We start from the raw sequence: 19,041 nt of genomic DNA on the forward strand, positions 1-19,041 counted from the left end.
AACTTCACTCTAGGCATACGGAATAGCTTACATTGTTTTTTACTTCACATCTAAGAAACATGCTGCTTTAACTTTTTAGAATTTGGGTGACAAATTGATCTTGACAACAGGTAACAGAAGCAAGAAAAGAAAATGCCCCTCCTCCTCTCCCTCCCACCCAGACAGGAGCATAAGAGAAGGAGAAAAGTAACACCACCAGGCGAAGTGACCACTGATCAAGAAACCCTGCCATGTAGAAATTTCCAGACCATTTTATTGCTAGTTTTTAGAAATCTGCTCCTCACTAATCTACCTAAGCAAGGTAAGGGCTGTGATGGTGTTAGTGAAAAGAGGGGGCAGGATCAGAGACAAGCCAAGCTGCAAGGTCCTTGCAAGAGCTAAAAGGAATGCTGAGGAGTGGCATGATGCAGGGAACAGATCATGAGTTAAGGGACAGGGGCAGCCACAGATCCTCTTCACTGGACCACCTCAGAGCCAGGAGACAGGAAGAACAGTGTGATGGGCAGTATGATTGGAACAAAGCTGAGCCTAGTATGGGAGAAATGCACACATGAGAAGATATAGCAAGGAGCCTTTGTAAGAGCAGGGCACCGAGTTGCAAAGCCCAGACTAAAGCAGGGTGACTGCTTGAGGCAAGAAAAAATTAGGACATGAGTGTACTATCCGGCTGTCAGAACAAAAAAAGGATACGTTTTCCCCTCCATTCAGATATAAAATCGAATAAAATTACCAGTGTATCTTTGAATAAGTACGTATTTTCTCAGTAAATTCTGCACACCACAAGCGACCAAATATTTGTTTTCTATTTTTATATATCTGCAAAGTGACACAATACAGAAACATAAGCTTTCAATATATGCAAAACAGTTCTTATCTGTGCTGCGCAGAAGTTGCCTCTTAGTTGGCAAATTTCGGGTAAATGGACAGAAAAGGCCCACAGATTTTTTTATGGTGTGCATGCACACCAAGAGAGAGAAAAGATTCAGATATAAAAATTCCACCTGATATTTGATCATGCTGGTTTTACTTAAAACGTCGGAGACCACTTTTAGTCGTAACAATGGGTCCCCCTAGTGGGTAAAACCATAATTGACGCATTTTGTGCTCCTCTGAATACAGCTAAGTATCACATTTGATTACCAAGTGGAAGTTGCTGCTTTTAGGAAAGTGAACATGAAAAGACATGGTTAATTTTTGTGCAACTTTTGAGAAACATAATTCACGGCCAGAACGATATATATTCCTACTGAACTGTCTCTTTAAGCAATCAAGTAACATCTTGAACATCCATGTTTTAAAATAGTAATATAAATAAATCTTTCTGTGAAGATTGTCCTGAGTAGGGCATAAACAGTTTGTCAAACAAAAAACTGTGTGAGAAAGAAAAACTAGTCCTGCCAACACTTTTCCAAGTCATGAAATTCAGTGTTTCATAGAGAAACGAATTAGATGCTGTTGCATTGCAACAGCTTCCATAAATGTGGCAGCCATTATAAACTAGCATAATTAATTAACTCACACAGCTCCAGACATCAGCACCTATTTTATTAACTAAAGAGGTCTTCATTAAGACAGTGGGATTATGGTTTGCTCTTTTAGGACTACTGGGGAAGTAGCTAACTTCCAATGAGGGCTGAATAACTGAATTGTTGCCTTTTTTAATGTCTTTTTAAGGGTGGCCCAGTATGATCTACATTTAACTATCATTTTTTAATGATTTCATTTAATTGGGTAATTTGGATGTGATTGTTTTATTTACATATATAACCATCAAAAATACCATACAGACGTTTTACTACTTTCCTTTTCAGATACAGCACACTACTCTTGTTTTAACCTCTATGTGTAGCTCTGCTTTTCACTAACCACGGGAGCACAAATTGATTGTGTTTTGGGCTTTTTTAATCCCATCACAACTGGGTTAAAATAGATCTTTTTATTTTAAGAGTTTTCACAACTCTTTTTTCAATGACAACTGTTCCTGAATATATTTCTTTATTTTCCTATATTTTCACTTACATTTGGGACAGTCACTGTGCTGCAATGTCTCTAACTCCAGCAGAGGAACGGGAAGAGTGCCTGCCAACACCTGGGAAAGAAGGAAGAGGCTAGAGAACTTGATGTCAACTGCTGCAAGCTTTTGCTAACACAAATTGTTGAAATCCTTTCCACGTCAATAAAGTAGGCTTTAAATCAGTCAAAGTTCAAGGTCACTTAAGAAAAAGATCCAAAACCACAACTAACAACCCCCTCTCAAACCCAAACAAAGAAACCCTAAGCCAAACAACAAAATAAAAAAAAAAATTAAAAGCTCAAAAAAAAAATCAAACAAAATAAGACCTCTCAGAAGTTCATTTCATTAAATTGTAATTAAAATAAAGCATCCATAATTATTGTTTCCAATTAAAAAGAATTATCTGATGTTATAACATAATTTCCACTAAACATTTTAAATTATCTTATTTAGAAAAGCAGCCCCTTCCTACTAAGTCCATTCTTTATCCCTTTAAGAGGAAAATTTTAAAATAATTATTCCTTTATTTCTTCCTTGAAATTAATTTAAGTACTGTTTTATAAATGGTTTTCAAATAGTAAAGGCTAATAGGTGGAAAATACAACCTCCACCACCAATACGCTCATATGTCATTTTAAAAAGACCTACATATGGAAATTTCCCAATTATGTATTCTGAGAGCTATCACTTATGACTGCTGATAATTGCCAATGTGTTCTGTTTTCTTAGCAACAGTTTTGCAGTAGATGTACCATTTGTGCAATCATAAAAGTAAGACACTTGCACATTCCCCAGAAGTATATGATGCTTCTACTGATTTTGTGCTAATATGTGTAACATCTTAATAAGTGTCTGAATAGATTTGTCCAGATATTTCCCTTGCTCTACCTTAGGGAAGCACCAAAAACACTGTCCTACTTTTTTCCTCTGCAGAATCATTTTTCTTTCTTTACTTAAAAATAGGAACATTCCAAGCATCCCTACGGACCTACATCTGTGGTAACTACAGAAAGTGAGTTATACAAAAGTTTTCCTAGTGCAAGTTGGTATCTTCTACAACCTATTGACTTAATTGAAAGGTCGAAGAAAACGCAGCTCTTGCTTCAAACAGCTTCCTCGTGCACTAAGGCAAGTTGCAGTCAAAGCCATTTACTGCTTAATAGTAGTAGTTCAACCAAAATAGTACAGTTCAACCAAAACAAATAAACTAGTGTGTCTTGGTTTATTATCCCACCCCATTCAGGCATTGATGTGTTTTGTGCCCAGGGGCGGCAGCTGCTGTGCCCACCCCACCTCCCCCACGGTTTACCCTGGTGTGTTTTTTGGGGGCTTCTTTTCTTTTCTTTTCTTTTCTTTTCTTTTCTTTTCTTTTCTTTTCTTTTCTTTTCTTTTCTTTTCTTTTCTTTTCTTTTCTTTTCTTTTCTTTTCCTTTTCTTTTCTTTTCTTTTCTTTTCTTTTCTTTTCTTTTCTTTTCTCTTCTTTTCTCTTTTCCTCTTTTTTCTCCTTTTCTTTTTTATTTTCTTTTCTCTTTTCTTTTCCTTTTCTTTTCTCTTTTCTTTTTTTTCTCTTTTTTCTTTTCTTTTTTCTTTTTATTTTTCTTTTCTTTTCTTTTTTCTTTTTTTTTTGTCTTTTCTTTTCCTTTTCTTTTTTCTTTTCCCTTTCTTATTTTTTTTTTATTTTTTCTTTTCCTTTTTTCTTTTCATTTTCTTTTATTTTTCTTTTCCTTTCCTTTTCTTGTTTTCTTTTCTTTTTTATTTTCTCTTCTCTTTTTTCTTTTCCTTTTCTCTTTTCTTTTCTTTTCTTTTCTTTCCCTTTTTTCTTTTCTTTTCCTTTTCTCTTTTATTTTCCTTTTCTTTTCCTTTTCTCTTTCTTTTCCTTTTTTCTTATCTTTCCTTTTCTCTTCCTTTCCTCCTTCCCTCTCCCTCTCCCTCTCCCTCTTCCTCCTTTTGCTGTGACTGAGCTTGCCGCCTTGGCTTCTTTCGCTGCTCTGCTGCGGGAAACCCCGAGCCACTGCGAGCCGCAGGACCCCGGGACCACCTCGTTTCCCGCTGGGGGCTGCCCGTCCCGCAGGGCCCGGACCCAGGCTGCAGCCACCGGCAGACAGAAAAGCCGGGGGAGCCTCACTGGTGCGCAGCTGCTGCTTCCCACACCCCGCCCTGCCTCTGTTCCAGCTCGCTTCTCCTGAAATTCCCGCTACAGCTCCTTTCAGTATCCAGAGGTACACCACGGTCGGCTGCCCCTTCGGGTTTGTAAAGGAAAGTCCTTTTCCATCCCTTCTGCCGGCCGTGTCACCCATTGCCATATGAGAGAGACGATTGAAACTCGCGCTACGGCGCCCCCTGCAGCCCCGAGGGAATCACCGCACCTGCCTGGCCCAGCTGGGGAGCCACCAGCGCCCCTGCCGTCTGTGCCTGGAACTGCACCAAGGAGGAAATTGCGTGACAGCCGACAGAAGGCTGTTGTTGGGTCTCTGGGGGTTAAGGTTCCTCAATTTCAGTATCTCGCATCATTTATTCAAATTTTTTCTTTCTTTTTCTGTGCCTTGCGGGCACTTTTTTTTTTTATTTTTCAATAAACAGGTGGGTTTTTTTCACTTTCACCCCCTGGTATCTATTTTTCTCATTGGCAGAAGAAAAGAAGCCCTTTTTCTTTATAGGAAATGGTCATTCCAGGGTGTTTTCTGCTGAAATTTGTCTCAACAGAGCAGTGCATCCATCAGATATGAGTCCACAAAAAATCCTCCAACTGTGTGAGCAACTACAAGCAATCTATGGGGCAAATGGATTTGGTGTAATTGTCCTTATCCTCCATTCTTGTGTAATTTGTGATAAAAACTTCTGCTAACAAAGTTTACTTTGTAATATTCCACAGCTGCACATAGGCTGTAAAACTTTCTTAGGCCAGGGATTTAACAAGTGAAGTATTTCTCCACACTGCTTCATGGCTTAACTACCACACAATCTCCAACAATGCCAGTCACAACAGAATCATCTTCCTGAGCTGCAGGCACAGTGCAGGAAGAGAAGCTGTGTCAGTGAGTTCTACTATGAACTAGAGATACCAAAGACAAAGAGATCAACACGGACCCTGATGCCCTCCCCTTTGGGCTGCCATTCCTCTCATGCAGGCCTGTGGTTTAACTTTAGACTCAGGGCCAGCTGTGTCCCTTCCCAGTGGCTCTGTGCCTCTGCTCTGTTGCCAGACAGTGTTGTCAGTTTCCCTTTTCCCCTTTGCCAAGTCCCAACAGCACAGTTAAGCACAGCTCTGATGTAAAGTCAAGCACACCAGCAAAACACTCAAGATGTTTCTCACTTCAATCAGAGCCTTTACATGATGCAGCACATGTAACTTTAACATTATCTGACTGTTGATGACTTAACTGTGCCATGGAAATTTTTGCATGAATAAACACAAACCAAATATGATTGATGTCACAAACCTTGTACGTAAAAGACAACTCTAAAATAAGCCAGTAGAGTAGTACTTGATGTAAACCGCATTCCAACATGGTATTTTTATTAAATTGAAAGCTCTCAATTTCCTGAAATTTTCATGCAATTAATCAGGATTAATGGAATTATTGATATTTGGCACTGTTATAAACAATTGTGACTATAAGCTCTTAAAAAGAGGTTCCAGTGATTTCAGTGCAATGGATTACAATATTTATTAAGCTATGGAGGGGTTGACAGCTGGCCTGCAAACAAAGCTGAATAGAAGAAATAACAATTAATGATTTTTGAGTGTATCCATAGCAAGGAAGAAGACAAGGCCGTCAGCATGGAAAAGATTAGAAAAGATATATGAACATTTTTGTAAGCCCAGCTACATGCCTAAGTAGATGTGTATATGTGCCTTATTAAATTTCTGTAAAACTTTTGCCAATTATATTGACATTAACTGCATTGCAACAATGAATACACTAAGTTATTGTGATGTAGTTAACGACTTAAGATCACACTTTGTTAAGGGTATATAAGCTGGAGAACACACAGAATAAAAACTTTTTTCTTCTTGGACCCTGATCACGTCTGTCTATCTCACGTCTGACACACTGGTGACACTAAGCTGCCATTTTTAGACTTCCACCAGGCATCACTGTCCTCCATAGCAGAGCTGACAGAGGAACATCTGTTCCTGGTACTCCAAGCCAGACCTTGTTCATTTAACCCTAACCCACTTTTGCAAGTCTAGAAATAAGGGACACATTCAATGGCACACCTATTACATATGTAGTGATGACCCCTTGACAGTATTCTACAACAGAGATGATAAAATGTGCCACCAAATTACTTGCCTCCTCTATGATATCAGGCAAAGTATAAAAAAACTGTGAATCTGTATCCTATGATACACCAAGAGAACTACGAAAAAAGTACCAGGATAGGTGTGAACTCCATAAAGCACAGAGAACTAAATGTAGTATCAAAGCTGGGGCTGAGCTGAAAGTGCAAATTTAGAGATTATGTCTTACTATGCTCTGGTCTCTGATCTGACCTAATTATTGTCAGGTTGGTGAATACCAAGAAAAGTCAACAGGAATTGCAACAATCCCAGTACACAAAACTGCAAGATCAACAGTCAGCAGCACATTTTGTTTTGAAATGCAAAAATCTCCAGAACAATGAAGGAAAAAAGTAAAACTAAACATTGAGACACTAGTGCAAGTACTACTGAGAAAATAGTATCACTATTCTGATAGTTTCTTTTTCCCTTCTTTTGTGACACTCCCACAGTCTGAGTGACTTACAAGACCTCTCTCCAGGTCACTGGCCTCTGTTTATGGAGCCTTACAGCTATTGTTACCTGGCCTCTAACAAATGATGCTGTGTCTGCAAGAACAAAGTGAGGTTTACCAAGTATATTGCCAAAGCTAGAAATATGGCCTCAATTCAGAAGACAAAAAGTATATCTTACTGGAAGAGTTACACATAGTAAGTGTTCACCTATCAAAAAATAAGCACCAGCCATCTACAGAGAGGGTACCATCTCCCTAAAGACCACTGCAGCATGTTAGAACACTTGGCACATTTAAAGGTAGGATTCTTGAGGAAAAAGTTTTTTGAAGACTACAAACAGACCTTTCCCGTTCTTTATCACTTTGTCTGCAGAAACTAAAAGTGCCCCTAAATAGTTGACAAAAAAAAATTAAAAATAAATTCAGAAGCTACTGAACTGGACAATTCTTGTACTGATCCTAGAAAATACTTGTTAAGAGCTGTCCATAGGCTCAGTCCCAAACACTGAATTTTTTCCCCTAAACATTTACCTCCCAAACAAATCTAAGATTGCAAAATACTGGTTAGGAGCTGTGGGGGTTTGTTGCAGGCTTTTTAATGGATTTTTAAAATACATTTTCTATTTCACATGGGGCGTTTTTGCTATTAGATTCTAAAGCATACTGCTGGCTTGCAAGAAGTTTGCCACTGTCATTGTCTCCACAACTATCAGAATTGTGGATACTGGAGAAAGAATCACTGGCTGACATCTGAGTGATTTAAGCATGTTTTGAAATCATGTATAGTTGCATGTCACTTGTTATCACACAGGGGGAACAGTTAATAAATGGCATGTTTGAAGATGCATATACTTGCCCATTTAATGTTGCAGTTCATCTAAAGAGCAGAAGTAAAAGCTTATGAATGAAAAAAGAAAAAAAAAACAAACATTTTCTCTGATTCATTGTCTCTTCTAGTTCAGCCCAGATTGAACTACAATAATAAGACATTCCAGTAGTAGTAAAGAATGTTTTATTAAAATGGAAGTTTTTCAAAACTTATGTATCAAAACTAAGGCCACAACTAATGCTAACACAAAGTCAATAACCTCAAAAGGCTAATATATGACACAATTCAGAAATTTGAGACAAGGCTATTTTACAAAGTTAATCAAATATTCTGAAATGCAGCATTATTTACTTGTTCTAAAATATTACATCAATTATCCTAATGATAATATTTAATGATACAAAGTACTGAATTATCAGTGCATGCAACCCGTTTTTATTTTGGTCCTGTGACAACTTTCTGCACCACTCCAGCTACCAAAATAAATGAAAGTACAGAACATTGTAACAGAAGCTGCCAACAACTCCTCCCTTTTGTGGTCAGGTAATTTCTTTTCTTCTAATGCTAAATATCTCCAGTCATAATAGCAATAAATTCTTCTTGATTAACTGCAAAAAAAGAAAAAAGAAAAAAAAAAGAAAAAAAAGAAAAAAATTCATTAGACAAACAGCAAATAACAATAAACTTTAAAATAAAATAATGCATATCTGCATTATTTTTTTACTTAAAATTGAAGTAAAAAATACTTAAATTACTTAAAGGCTTCTCTATTAATATTTGCTGCATCTGATCCATTACTATAAGTGTTTACGAATTTGCTTCTAGAACAAGGGTTTTGCACAGGCTTTTCATGTAACATGAAGCTAGAATGCAAACTTTATTATGTGGAATACTAAACCCAGAATCTAGCTCACTAATAATTACTATTATTTCTATTATAAAAGTAAAAATATTCTAAAAGTGAAATATGATAGGAAAAAAATCCCCAACAAACATATATGAGATGCCTCATGCAAAATAGTATTATTTTAAAGGTCTACAAAAGTGTTAAGAATGGTATCTAAATTTTATTAAGTAAGTACTTCTCAAGCAACAATACCTTAGTTAGTTAGGACTGAATCCAGATTTAGTCTTAAAATCTCAATTCAAAACATTTACATCCAATTTACCATCACAGATCAAACAATGCTATTCCTGCCTAACGAAAACAAATTTTAATATGCTTTAGCAATTATTCCATAAATTAGCTAGATTTAAAATGGACATTTGATGAGCCTTTCCCCACCTGAGCTTTCTTCATGCTTCATTTATAATTAACAAAAATTTTACACAAATGCACTTAAAGAAATTAAGTCATAATAATACATTAATTAGCATTCATTAATTATTTTGTTGTAGTTATACCTGAGGTACTGATATTACTCATACGTTAAAACATAGCCCCTGTAAGAGAGTGAACCAGTGAACATGTTCACTGTGCAACTAATTACTGTTCTGGGGAATGATTAGAGTAAGATGGGGGTATGGAAAAGACAAGATACGTACAAAGCCCAGGCAATTATCCATCCCAGCCCAAGCTATTCCTAAACAAAACACTGCAACAAAGGAACTACATTCATAGCTAGAAGAAAATAAAAGAAATTCAACTATGTTAAAGAATAAAAAAATCGAAAAACCTACATATGTCCTGCTGTGATGTATATAAGAAAATAGAAAACAAGTATATTTAGTCTAGCTTAGGTCCCTATGCTCTGAAATGCCAGTCCATCACATAGCTACATCCAGTTCTAAGACACAAAAATACAGTAAGACTTTATTCAAACATTGTCTCAAAAATATTCTCTGGTTTACAACATCCTTGAAATAATGCTGCAATGTGGAAATACAACACTATAATGACAAATTTTGCAACACTCAAAGAAACTTCAAAAAGCAGTGTAGTTACAATTCCCAGTAAGCAAAGTAATCCCAGTTAGTCTCCTTCAGATATAGGATCTGTTTCATGAGTTAAGCACCATGAAAGCAGAACTGTTTTCCATGGCATCATATTTCTCTCAACTCCATGACATAAGTAATCATAAAAGAACAAACTAGAATCACAGCTAATAGAAAGAAAATATTGACTTAGAATCTTGAGAGTTAAAGGTGCATATTTTTTCAGTGGTGGGTTTGGGTACGTGTCTTAATTTTGTGTCAAAAATCCAAGACGTGAGATTGGATCGTATTTCCTACAGTTGCATCCACACAAGAGGATCAAAATTGCATGAACTGGTACCACACAGTTTTTCAAGTTAGTTGTGCTCAAAACCAGAAGAAATTATTAAACCCAGGAACACCAAAGTAAGATTATTTACGTATTTAAGGGAGACAAAAATACATCAAATATACTTTCTTTTACAGAAATCTGTGTAGTACTGTACTCTACCAGTAGAGCTCAGTGGTTTTACTGGGAACGTAAGAGTTCACTGTGAGCAAAACAATCTCTCAAATGTAATACAGGGTTTAAACCAGTAAAAGTGGTATTATTCCTGTATTATTCCAGTATTTGATATATCAATAAAAAGTGGTGTTATTCCTGTATTTGATATATCTATAAAAATGCTAACAATTAACAGTTTCAAATTTGTTTTGGAGAGCAGGAAAAGGAGAATTAAATGACAGCAAGATTTTGCCACATTTGCCAGGTGTTTGAAGACAAATTATTCACAGAATCATTAACTTTCTCAGAATAAATCTTGAAAAGCTAGAAACAGCCTCAGTTTTCTTTAAGGAACAAAAAACATACAGAACTTTAAGGATAAACAGCACCACACACAAACATTATGCTGTCAATCTTCCATATTCAATCTTCTGTTTGATTGCTCTAACAAAGACAATGAATGGATGACTGAATAAGAGGCAAGTGAGCCACTTAGTCGTAGCTGATCAATTTGATTTTAAAAAATGTAGCACTGACACAAAATAATGACTCAATAACCCTCCTGAAAGGAGCTAATGGTATATGTTCCATATGTAGTACACAAATAGCAATGTGACAAAAAAAATTCATCCACAATTTTGACATCTCATTTGGCAGCTCCAGGAGATCAACACATGACAAAACATATTTGCACAAAGAATTCTAATTTCACTCAACTCTACAGCTATGACTGTAAAAAATACCCTCTAAACTGAATAGCACAGAAGACTATCTGTCAAAAGGCTGACAACACAATTTTTTCCATACTACGTGTGCATTTTGAGCCCAACATATGCTTACAAGCATAAATATCATTGTCACAGGATAAACTGATGACCTGCTAGAGAAATCTCAGATATGAGTCACTGTAAGAATGGTGCTCGATGGACTGACACAGTCTTTATGTGCAAGGTCTTAAGTGAGTGATCCTCAAAATTCAGGTATTAAGGTTTCTGATGTAAAAATACGGTTGTTTTGAAGCAAGTGGAAAACTCTTTAAGTTTCAGTGTTCACAATGATTTAACAAGCATAGTATCAAACTTGACTTACTACTTCATTCTTTATCTACCTAGTAAATCACTTCTGCAGCCTACTCTGGACCTTGTCAGTTGAAGAGCCATTTTTCACACTATGCTTTTCAGCACTCCGAAGCTCAGAAGTATGTTAAAGAGCCATGCAAGCTGATCCTACACAGACCCAGGCTACTTCCAGCATGATTTATTAGCTTAATAATCCAAATCACAACAAGGACACATTGACACTTAAGATATATTGAGTAAGTGACCAAAAGACTTCCTCTCAGCACTTCACTGCTTTTACTGATTAATAAGGAAATAAAAATGGAACGTAGGCACACAGAATCTCTCTTACTTCTACCTTCAACTACACTTTCACCCATCTTTTAATAGACATTGGCTGAATAAGAGTTGGTGGTGAATCAATATGATTCTTAAACTCCAGGATTAGCAGCTGTCAAAAGCAATTGTCTGCATTATTTGTAAGCTAAATTATGCTTGAGATGAAAGGAATCTAGAAGGAAATGAAAGAGGACATTTTCACAACAAAATAACACCTAAAAAAGGAACAAAATTAAGAACAAGATGATATGATGTTATATTTGCTAACACATACTTTCTCCATCTCCATCCTTATCAAATTCTTCAATCATAGCCCGCAGTTCTTCATCAGACATATTTTCACCCAATTCTCTAGCAACCCGCCGCAGATTTCTCAGACTTATTTTACCAGAGTCATCATCATCAAACAATTTGAATGCCTTGAGTATTTCTTCTTGTGGGTCTCTATCCAGTATCCAATCTGTCACTGCAAAAAGGATACTTAAGTCAGACTAAAAAATCAGAAAGGCAAACTCAGAATGACCTTTGTAAACTAGGACAATATGAAGAACACGTCTGATTTCGCCTGTTCTTACATTTCTATAGAATTAAATATGCATATTTGTTTGGCTTTTGTCTGACCTCTCTTTCTTACCTCTGCTTTCCCAAGTCGCTCTTTGGGACTTAACTGTTGCAGTAGAAGCTGCATGGCAGTTCAGACACAGTCACACTTTCCATACATTTTCCAATAGGAATTTAAAGTATACATAAGATGTCTCTCTTTCAAAATTCCAAATTTTCAGAAAAAAAACATGATCAGCTCTTTCAGATGAAGGTGAGAAATTTTTTTACTTTACATGTTTTAATCAGGATAGAGTTTTGAGCTGGGAAGAACACTGAAACAGTAAGTGAAGAAAAACATCTACATGGAACCTCTCATTTAAATAAAAAGCCACATTAATACCAAAAGCCACCATAACCAACCAACATCCCAGCCCCCTAAACCTGAAAACAAAAAAAGATTAAGCATAGGGGTTATGAAAAGAATGCTGCTATGAATCACAAGATGTTTATTCTGAAAGGATTCTTCAGCCTTTATTGTTCTTTTCAAGACAATCATTTGTCAGTTTCTGCAACATAAAATACAAACTTGCCTGATGAAATATTTCTCTAGTAATTACTTCAGACCAACCAATGATAATGTATCTCTATATCTTTGGACCTGCCAGTCTTGTACTGCAGGGCTAGTCTTGTATTATCAAGCCATTAAAATCACATCAATACTGTTTGCACAGAAAGAACCACTTACCATCTGCTACTAACTGCAGATGGAATGTCTGCTCTGGCTTAGCTAACTTGAGAGGAAAGAATTTTTCATGCTCATACAAGCCAACGACAGCAATCAAGTTTATATATCTGCAGATTTACCCTAACTTTAAATATTTTTTTAAAACAACAGTGCTGCATGACAGTATTACATCATTTGAAAAATGTTACCTTTTGTGGCAAAAAAGACAACTGAAAAATAATAAAATGCCTCTAAATACAAAACTACAGAAGACAAATTATAATAGCATCCTTATGTATTTCAGTTGAACATTACATTAAGAGAAACTGACGGCTCAAGAATTGCTTACAGGCTTTAACATTCAGGGGCTCATCACAGTTAATGTCTCAATAACCTATTTTATCTAACTCCTCAGTCTTTTTGTTAGAAGTGATATCATATTTAATTCTGTGTCAAGGTCATATGGCACCACAGTAGTATGCTATTTCAACTAAAGTTTTCCAACAGGTTCAATCCCCTTCTAAGTATATATGTACTGTGCTTTCTACAAGAATTTCCTGGCTTCTTGTAGCACTTAATGACTGTCGATATTGATAGCCAGGACAGAACAAGAAAAGAATTAACAGGACTCAACATCAGGAATTTAAAAAGTAATTGCACGATAATTACAGTATATTAATTTTATATAATATTACATAATGTAATATGTAATTTTAAGACAAGTATTACTCTCAAATGAATACAGTCATTTTCTTCCTAATACTTCCACACAGACTTTATAAATCAGAAAAGAACCAAAAACAATATTCTCTAACTTGGAATATAACTATAAAAACATTACCTGCCATTAACAAGACATTTCGTCCAGTACTAATCTGTAAAACAATTAAAACTTGCCACATTTCAATCACTAATTGTTTCAATACATTAAGATGATTGCTATTTGTAGCCAAGAACAGGTACTGGGGGGTTGAGTTCCATAAAATGGTTGTTCCATAAAATCTATATAAATTCAAGACCTTGAAGAAATGGACTATCATGAACATAATGAACTATAATGGACATAATAAGCTAGAAATGTAAACCCATACAGTTTGCTTTTTGGTAAACATAAATTGTATACAAAAGCATAAATTATACATAACAAAAATCCCCTAAAATCTTCAAAGAAACATCAAGTCTTAAAATTCTGCAGATCACTACAAACTCAAAGTACATAAAATTTCACAATACACAAATTTCAGATTAAAGACAGAACTAGTGCTACTGGCTCTATCAACAGCTGAAAATCCTTGTAGTACAATATCTAAAATCTACTTCAACCTCTCTAAATCTTTTTTATATATGAAATCTGTAGTCTGCTTCTCTGTGTTTGCACTCCTTCTCATGAAATTCAATGCCAAATACCTTTTCCGCAGCAGGAAGAAGAATCTTAGAGAGATCCATGAACAAGACAAGAACATCTACACTTTAAACTAGCATTTATTCCTCTGTGTAAGCTTGAAAGATACTTCCTTTTATACTGTAGCTATCATTCATCTCTACATATCAAATTAAGAATTCAGAAAACAAATATCTATCTTCCTTTACTATTGACCTATATTAAACAAAATATTAAATGAAATCTCCCACTTCTGTTTCTTAAACAACTGAAGAAGTCCACAAAGTACAGCTTTGAAATTTTACTCGCTACTATAGGCTAAATATCTCTAGAGGTACAAACACAATCACATACCAACTTCATTAAAATCGTCAAACGTGATCTTGCCTGTTGATTCTCGATCATAATCTTTAAGTATTTTCAGGACATCAGCTTTTTTCACATCAAAACCCAAGGCTCTCATTGCCACCTTTTGGAATAAAAAGGAAGTGCGACCACAAATAAGGATCAAAATAAAGATTAACAGATTTTCCTTTTAATTTCACTAATTACCTTCTTGCCCAAGAGAGAAAGAGCATATCGATGGTTTAGTAACAATAATAAATAAATAAAAGGAAAATAGCTTGGGATATTAAAACCATTTAGAACTACTATTAGGAAATGGAATATCTAGTTACAGTGAGGAAAAAAAACAACTTTGTATTTTCAAGGATTTTGCAGACTGGACCAAATGCATCTTAGGACAAGTAAATTGATTCCTCATTTCCAAAATAATTTCAAAATATGATCTTCTTAAGACAAAACTGAAAATCATTCTGCAAATTGTATGCAAGTGTGTATGTTCATGGATTTACAAGTCCTACAAGACTTTTAACTGCTTTTCTAGTCAGCCACAGAAGCCAACCTACATTTTACTTTTCCATTAGTGCTGAAGTCCACATTTAGTTTCCCATTTCACCTTAGAAGGCAATTGCTCAGCACACAGCACCCTAACTTCCTCCAAACCGATGAATACAAGCTAACCACACACAGTGGAAAACCACTGAAGTAGTTATTCAAAAATTCATACTATATGCTGATTTTGTAGAGAAGGAGACAAGTAGTTTTTCTCTTTATGTATTTCTGCTGTTTCACCGTATAAGCTTCAGGATGACAGTATTTGATTAGACAGCTAAGAAAGAGCTTTTCAAGCAATCATGACAGGGAATTCAAAGCATACCATAAACAGAAAAACCATATTGGTTATAACCAAGAGAATGCCCAGCACAACCCTAGTCACAGTGACTTCCAGCAAAGATAAAATAAATTAAATAAAGAGAAGAGAATTGTTCTATCTAACACATTCCTGTAGCAGCAAATTAAGTAAAAGTAAGACTTTTTTCCTTTTTTGAATTACTTGGTAGAGCCACACTATACAGCCAATACATTGGATTAGGCATTCTTTCAAAAAAAAACCTCACCCAATATGTGACTGAAACACTGGCCTCTCCAAAGCTACTTTTGGTTCTTAATGTCTAAATTAGAATAAAAATGCATGAAGGATTTAAGGTGAGTTTAGTGAACCCCATTTACTACTCTGTAGACTTTCAGGTGGGAAGCCTTACTTAGAAAGAGATCCTAACCTCCATCTGCTAATAGCTATCATTAAGAGCATCCTTCTTTGGGAAGGGCAACTACTGAGCCTCCCTCAAAAAGCACACCTTATTCCTACAAATCATAGGCCTTCTTTGGAAAAATACAGGTAAGCTTTGGCTTGTAGTCAACAGTTTTACAAATTTGATTTACATCTTTTACTTACACATCTGAAACCAACACCAGGCTTGAAGTTATACAGTGTCTTTAAAAACAATCAAATGGTTTTTCAGCAGCTTTTCCCTCTGTCCAAGCTTATCCTTGGACAGTTTTTCCATCTGTCCAAGCTTATCCCAAATCAGCAATTACACCACGGTTATTCAGAGTTCTATAGCAATTCTGTTATTCATGAACTATATTAAGTGGGAAGAAAAGCTTATCCTTACACTAAGAGAGTATTTCCTGTTTTTTATTTTTTTTCCTTTGCTCCTTTAACCCAGCAACACATTTTGAAGGAAGTTTTTAAAGATACAGCTTCTTAAGAATTCACTATAGAACAGATATATTATCAGTTATAAAACTGCTTAAATGAAAGGAAAGTTCTACCTTTAATTCATGATAATTTATTGCTCTATCCTTGTCTGTATCAAACAATTCAAAGGCATCTTTAATTTCTTGCTTCTGTTCCTCAGTCAGTTCTCTTCTTTTCTTCTTTTTAGTTTTATCTACTGAGAACTCATTCCTATATAATGAAAAGGAAACATAGTGTAACACATTTCTATTGGGAAGATGCCACTGTAGATAACCTTCTCCACGAAAAAGAAAATGACCATAATTTTAGAAATCAGTACCTTACCTAGTCAATATTTTCACAGCTTGTATTCCCAGTTGAAAATTGCATTAGAAACAGACAATTACCTTGTGAAATCTGAATGACACCTCTTGTCTCCCACCCAAAATAAAACCAGCACAGGCATTTTTGTTAATAAGCAGCAACAACAACAAAAAAAAGAGGTTAGAAAAATTACCCGTTAAAAAGGCTTCTTGAGGTTAGAAAAATTACCAACACCCAAGCACAAGATGCTACACAACTCTGAACCTGAACGCAGCAAGGTAAGGGCTGTAAATGATGACCACAAGGTAAGTGCCACAGGCACTTTTAACAGTACCAGTTAAAAAGGCTTCTTGAGGTTACAAACTAGATTAGCAGTTGAAATTATACTACTCATGAAAACAATTAGTTTCTACGCTGTAGCTTAGAAAAATAAAATAAATTTGGGGACTGGCAGTGGAAGCCAAACTAGGCCAAACAGTCTTGTTACTAAAGCTAGCATTAGGTGATACAAATCAGCTTTGTTGCCTGTAACAGTTCTCAGACAAATAGTACTTACAGGATTTTTTAAAATCCTTTAGATCACACATATACACAGGTTTTGAAGATGTTTTGCTCTGTTTTGGTATATACACAACAGACAAGCCCTCCAAATCAGCAAATCTAGCTCAAAGACAGCCCCCTTTTCTTTGGCTAGCCTAGGAATAAGCTTATATTTTCAGAGGAACACAGTAAAAGGACAAGAGACAATAACTACAAAATTTAAGGAAAAAAACTTCAGCTGGAGGAGAAACTGCAGCTGGATCGAAGGGAAAACATTTTCTCAGTGCATGGGTGTTAGAACAGTCCCACTGGGAAGGAGTCTCCATCACCAGAATTTTTTGAACCTAACTATAAAAGGTGCTTAGCATCCTCAGCCAGATTTATGTAGAAGCTGCTTTCATCAGGAAGCTGGACTAGATGACTGCCATAAGTCCTTTCTAACCTAAATTACTGTATAGTTTATGTTATAAACCTGTTCTCAGGAGCAGGATTTTTATGCTCATTTCTCCTTTTGCACCAGAGGCAGAATGAGTGCTGCATCACCTAGTGTACAATGCATAAACATTACTGATCAGAAAACTGCAAGATTAACTTTCTAAATCCCCTCTAATAAGCTACTTTATGCCCTTCTATGTTGACAATTTGCTAATTTTGATCAGTCCTAAGATTAAACACTCATCTACACTTAGCTTTCAACAACCACTGAAGATAAAATCCCAAATACAGGCATGAAGAGTGCAAGCCGCAGAAGCTGAGCCTGCTTCAAACCACATTACCCTCAAAGAGTAAAATGTCCTTAACAGACCAACTGAGACAGTATGATTTCACATGGGCTTTGGATTACTACAGCTCTTGGAAGGATCACAATTAACTCTGAGCTTGCTACGTAATTAGGACTGGGAGAGTAGTTCAGATCTAAGGAGCCCAGATTTTGTGAGCTACAATTAAGAAATCCATTTATAGATGTAAAAGCAGATTAACACCGAGCTCTTCTGAAAGAGCAATCAGGGCACTTAAGCGTTCATTTAATGTTTAGCATAAAATAATTTATCAAAAGGAAAAGCAGTACTCAAATACAAGCAGTTTAGTGCCACTTCTGCAAATACTTTAACCATATTAACCATGAAGTTCTTCGACTTGAAAATTAAGGGTAACAGTTGCCATGTAAGCGTATTCATTACACTTGAAGACAAGAAATTGCCAGGTCCTTTATGCAACAGCTACTAAACCAGAATTTATAAACAAAACACAGCCGAGAATTTTAACTTTATGCCTATTCACAGGCCTTTTGAAAGCACATCAGACAAGACAGAAGAGAACCTCCCAAGGCCAGATGCGCCGAACCCTTCCCTCTTCCGACAGAGAGACGGGCCTGATCCGGCCCCGGCCGCGCCAAAGGGATCAGATGTGATGGGCTGGAGGCCGGGGATGACACCCAGGCCCCACCACGGCCTGACGCGCTCCGCGTTCGGCCAACACCTCCCGAACGGGGGCGGTGCGGCCCTGAGGGACCCCCATCCGCGCTCCGGGGATGGGGGAAGCAGGGAAGCGCCGTGCTCGTACCGACCTGAGGGCCAGGCTCATCGTGCCGCTGGCGGGCAGGCGGGTCCAGCAAACGCACCGCCTCCCCTCCGCACGAGCCTTCCGCGTCCGAGACGCGGCGACGCGGCGACGCCGCTCCTGGCCTTGACGACGCCGCTCAAGCCACGGCCCCACCAAGTACCTACCTCTGATTGGCCGAGAGTCGATAAACTCCCGCCTGCGAGCCCTAGGCGCTCTGCTATTGGCTGAAATTCTGCCACTCAGGGCGGAAGGGGTGGTCCCTGCTCTGAGCGGGCATTGGCTTCCGGCGTCGCCTTCGGCCGACGAACCGTTTTTGTTGCGAAACGGGCAACACGAGAAAGCTTTTCTAAGGAAGGATGTTGCTTGATGTTTGATCTTTATTTTCAAGCCTAATCAACAAGAAAGGAGATTTAATCCTTGAAACAGATAGATGCTACAAAGCAAACTTAAAGTGATGTCCAGGGGTTAGAAAGAAAAATCTTTTGT

General features: G+C 36.9%; 1 protein-coding gene across 1 annotated transcript; it reads right to left on the reverse strand.

Moving 5' to 3' along the window:
• Positions 1–7,747: 7,747 nt before the first annotated feature.
• On the reverse strand, positions 7,748–18,706 carry CETN3 (centrin 3). The gene is made up of 5 exons (XM_064402833.1): positions 18,560–18,706; positions 16,224–16,359; positions 14,400–14,514; positions 11,672–11,863; positions 7,748–8,189 (listed from the first exon to the last, which is right to left on the reverse strand). The coding sequence occupies exons 1-5, from the start codon at positions 18,574–18,576 to the stop codon at positions 8,146–8,148; spliced, it is 504 nt and encodes a 167-aa protein (XP_064258903.1). The 5' UTR covers positions 18,577–18,706; the 3' UTR covers positions 7,748–8,145.
• Between the last annotated feature and the right edge of the window lie 335 nt (positions 18,707–19,041).

The sequence above is a fragment of the Passer domesticus genome, chromosome Z (assembly GCF_036417665.1).
Source record: "Passer domesticus isolate bPasDom1 chromosome Z, bPasDom1.hap1, whole genome shotgun sequence".
Classification (NCBI taxonomy): domain Eukaryota; kingdom Metazoa; phylum Chordata; class Aves; order Passeriformes; family Passeridae; genus Passer; species Passer domesticus.

Excerpts from the sequence above, each read along its gene's own strand:
- CETN3 (XM_064402833.1), bottom strand. Across the intron at positions 11,864-14,399 it reads TGACGATTTTAATGAAGTTG|TGACAGATTGGATACTGGAT; the intron begins GTATGTGATTGT and ends TCCTTTTTGCAG. Across the intron at positions 8,190-11,671 it reads TAAGGATGGAGATGGAGAAA|TTAATCAAGAAGAATTTATT; the intron begins GTATGTGTTAGC and ends CTTTTTTTGCAG.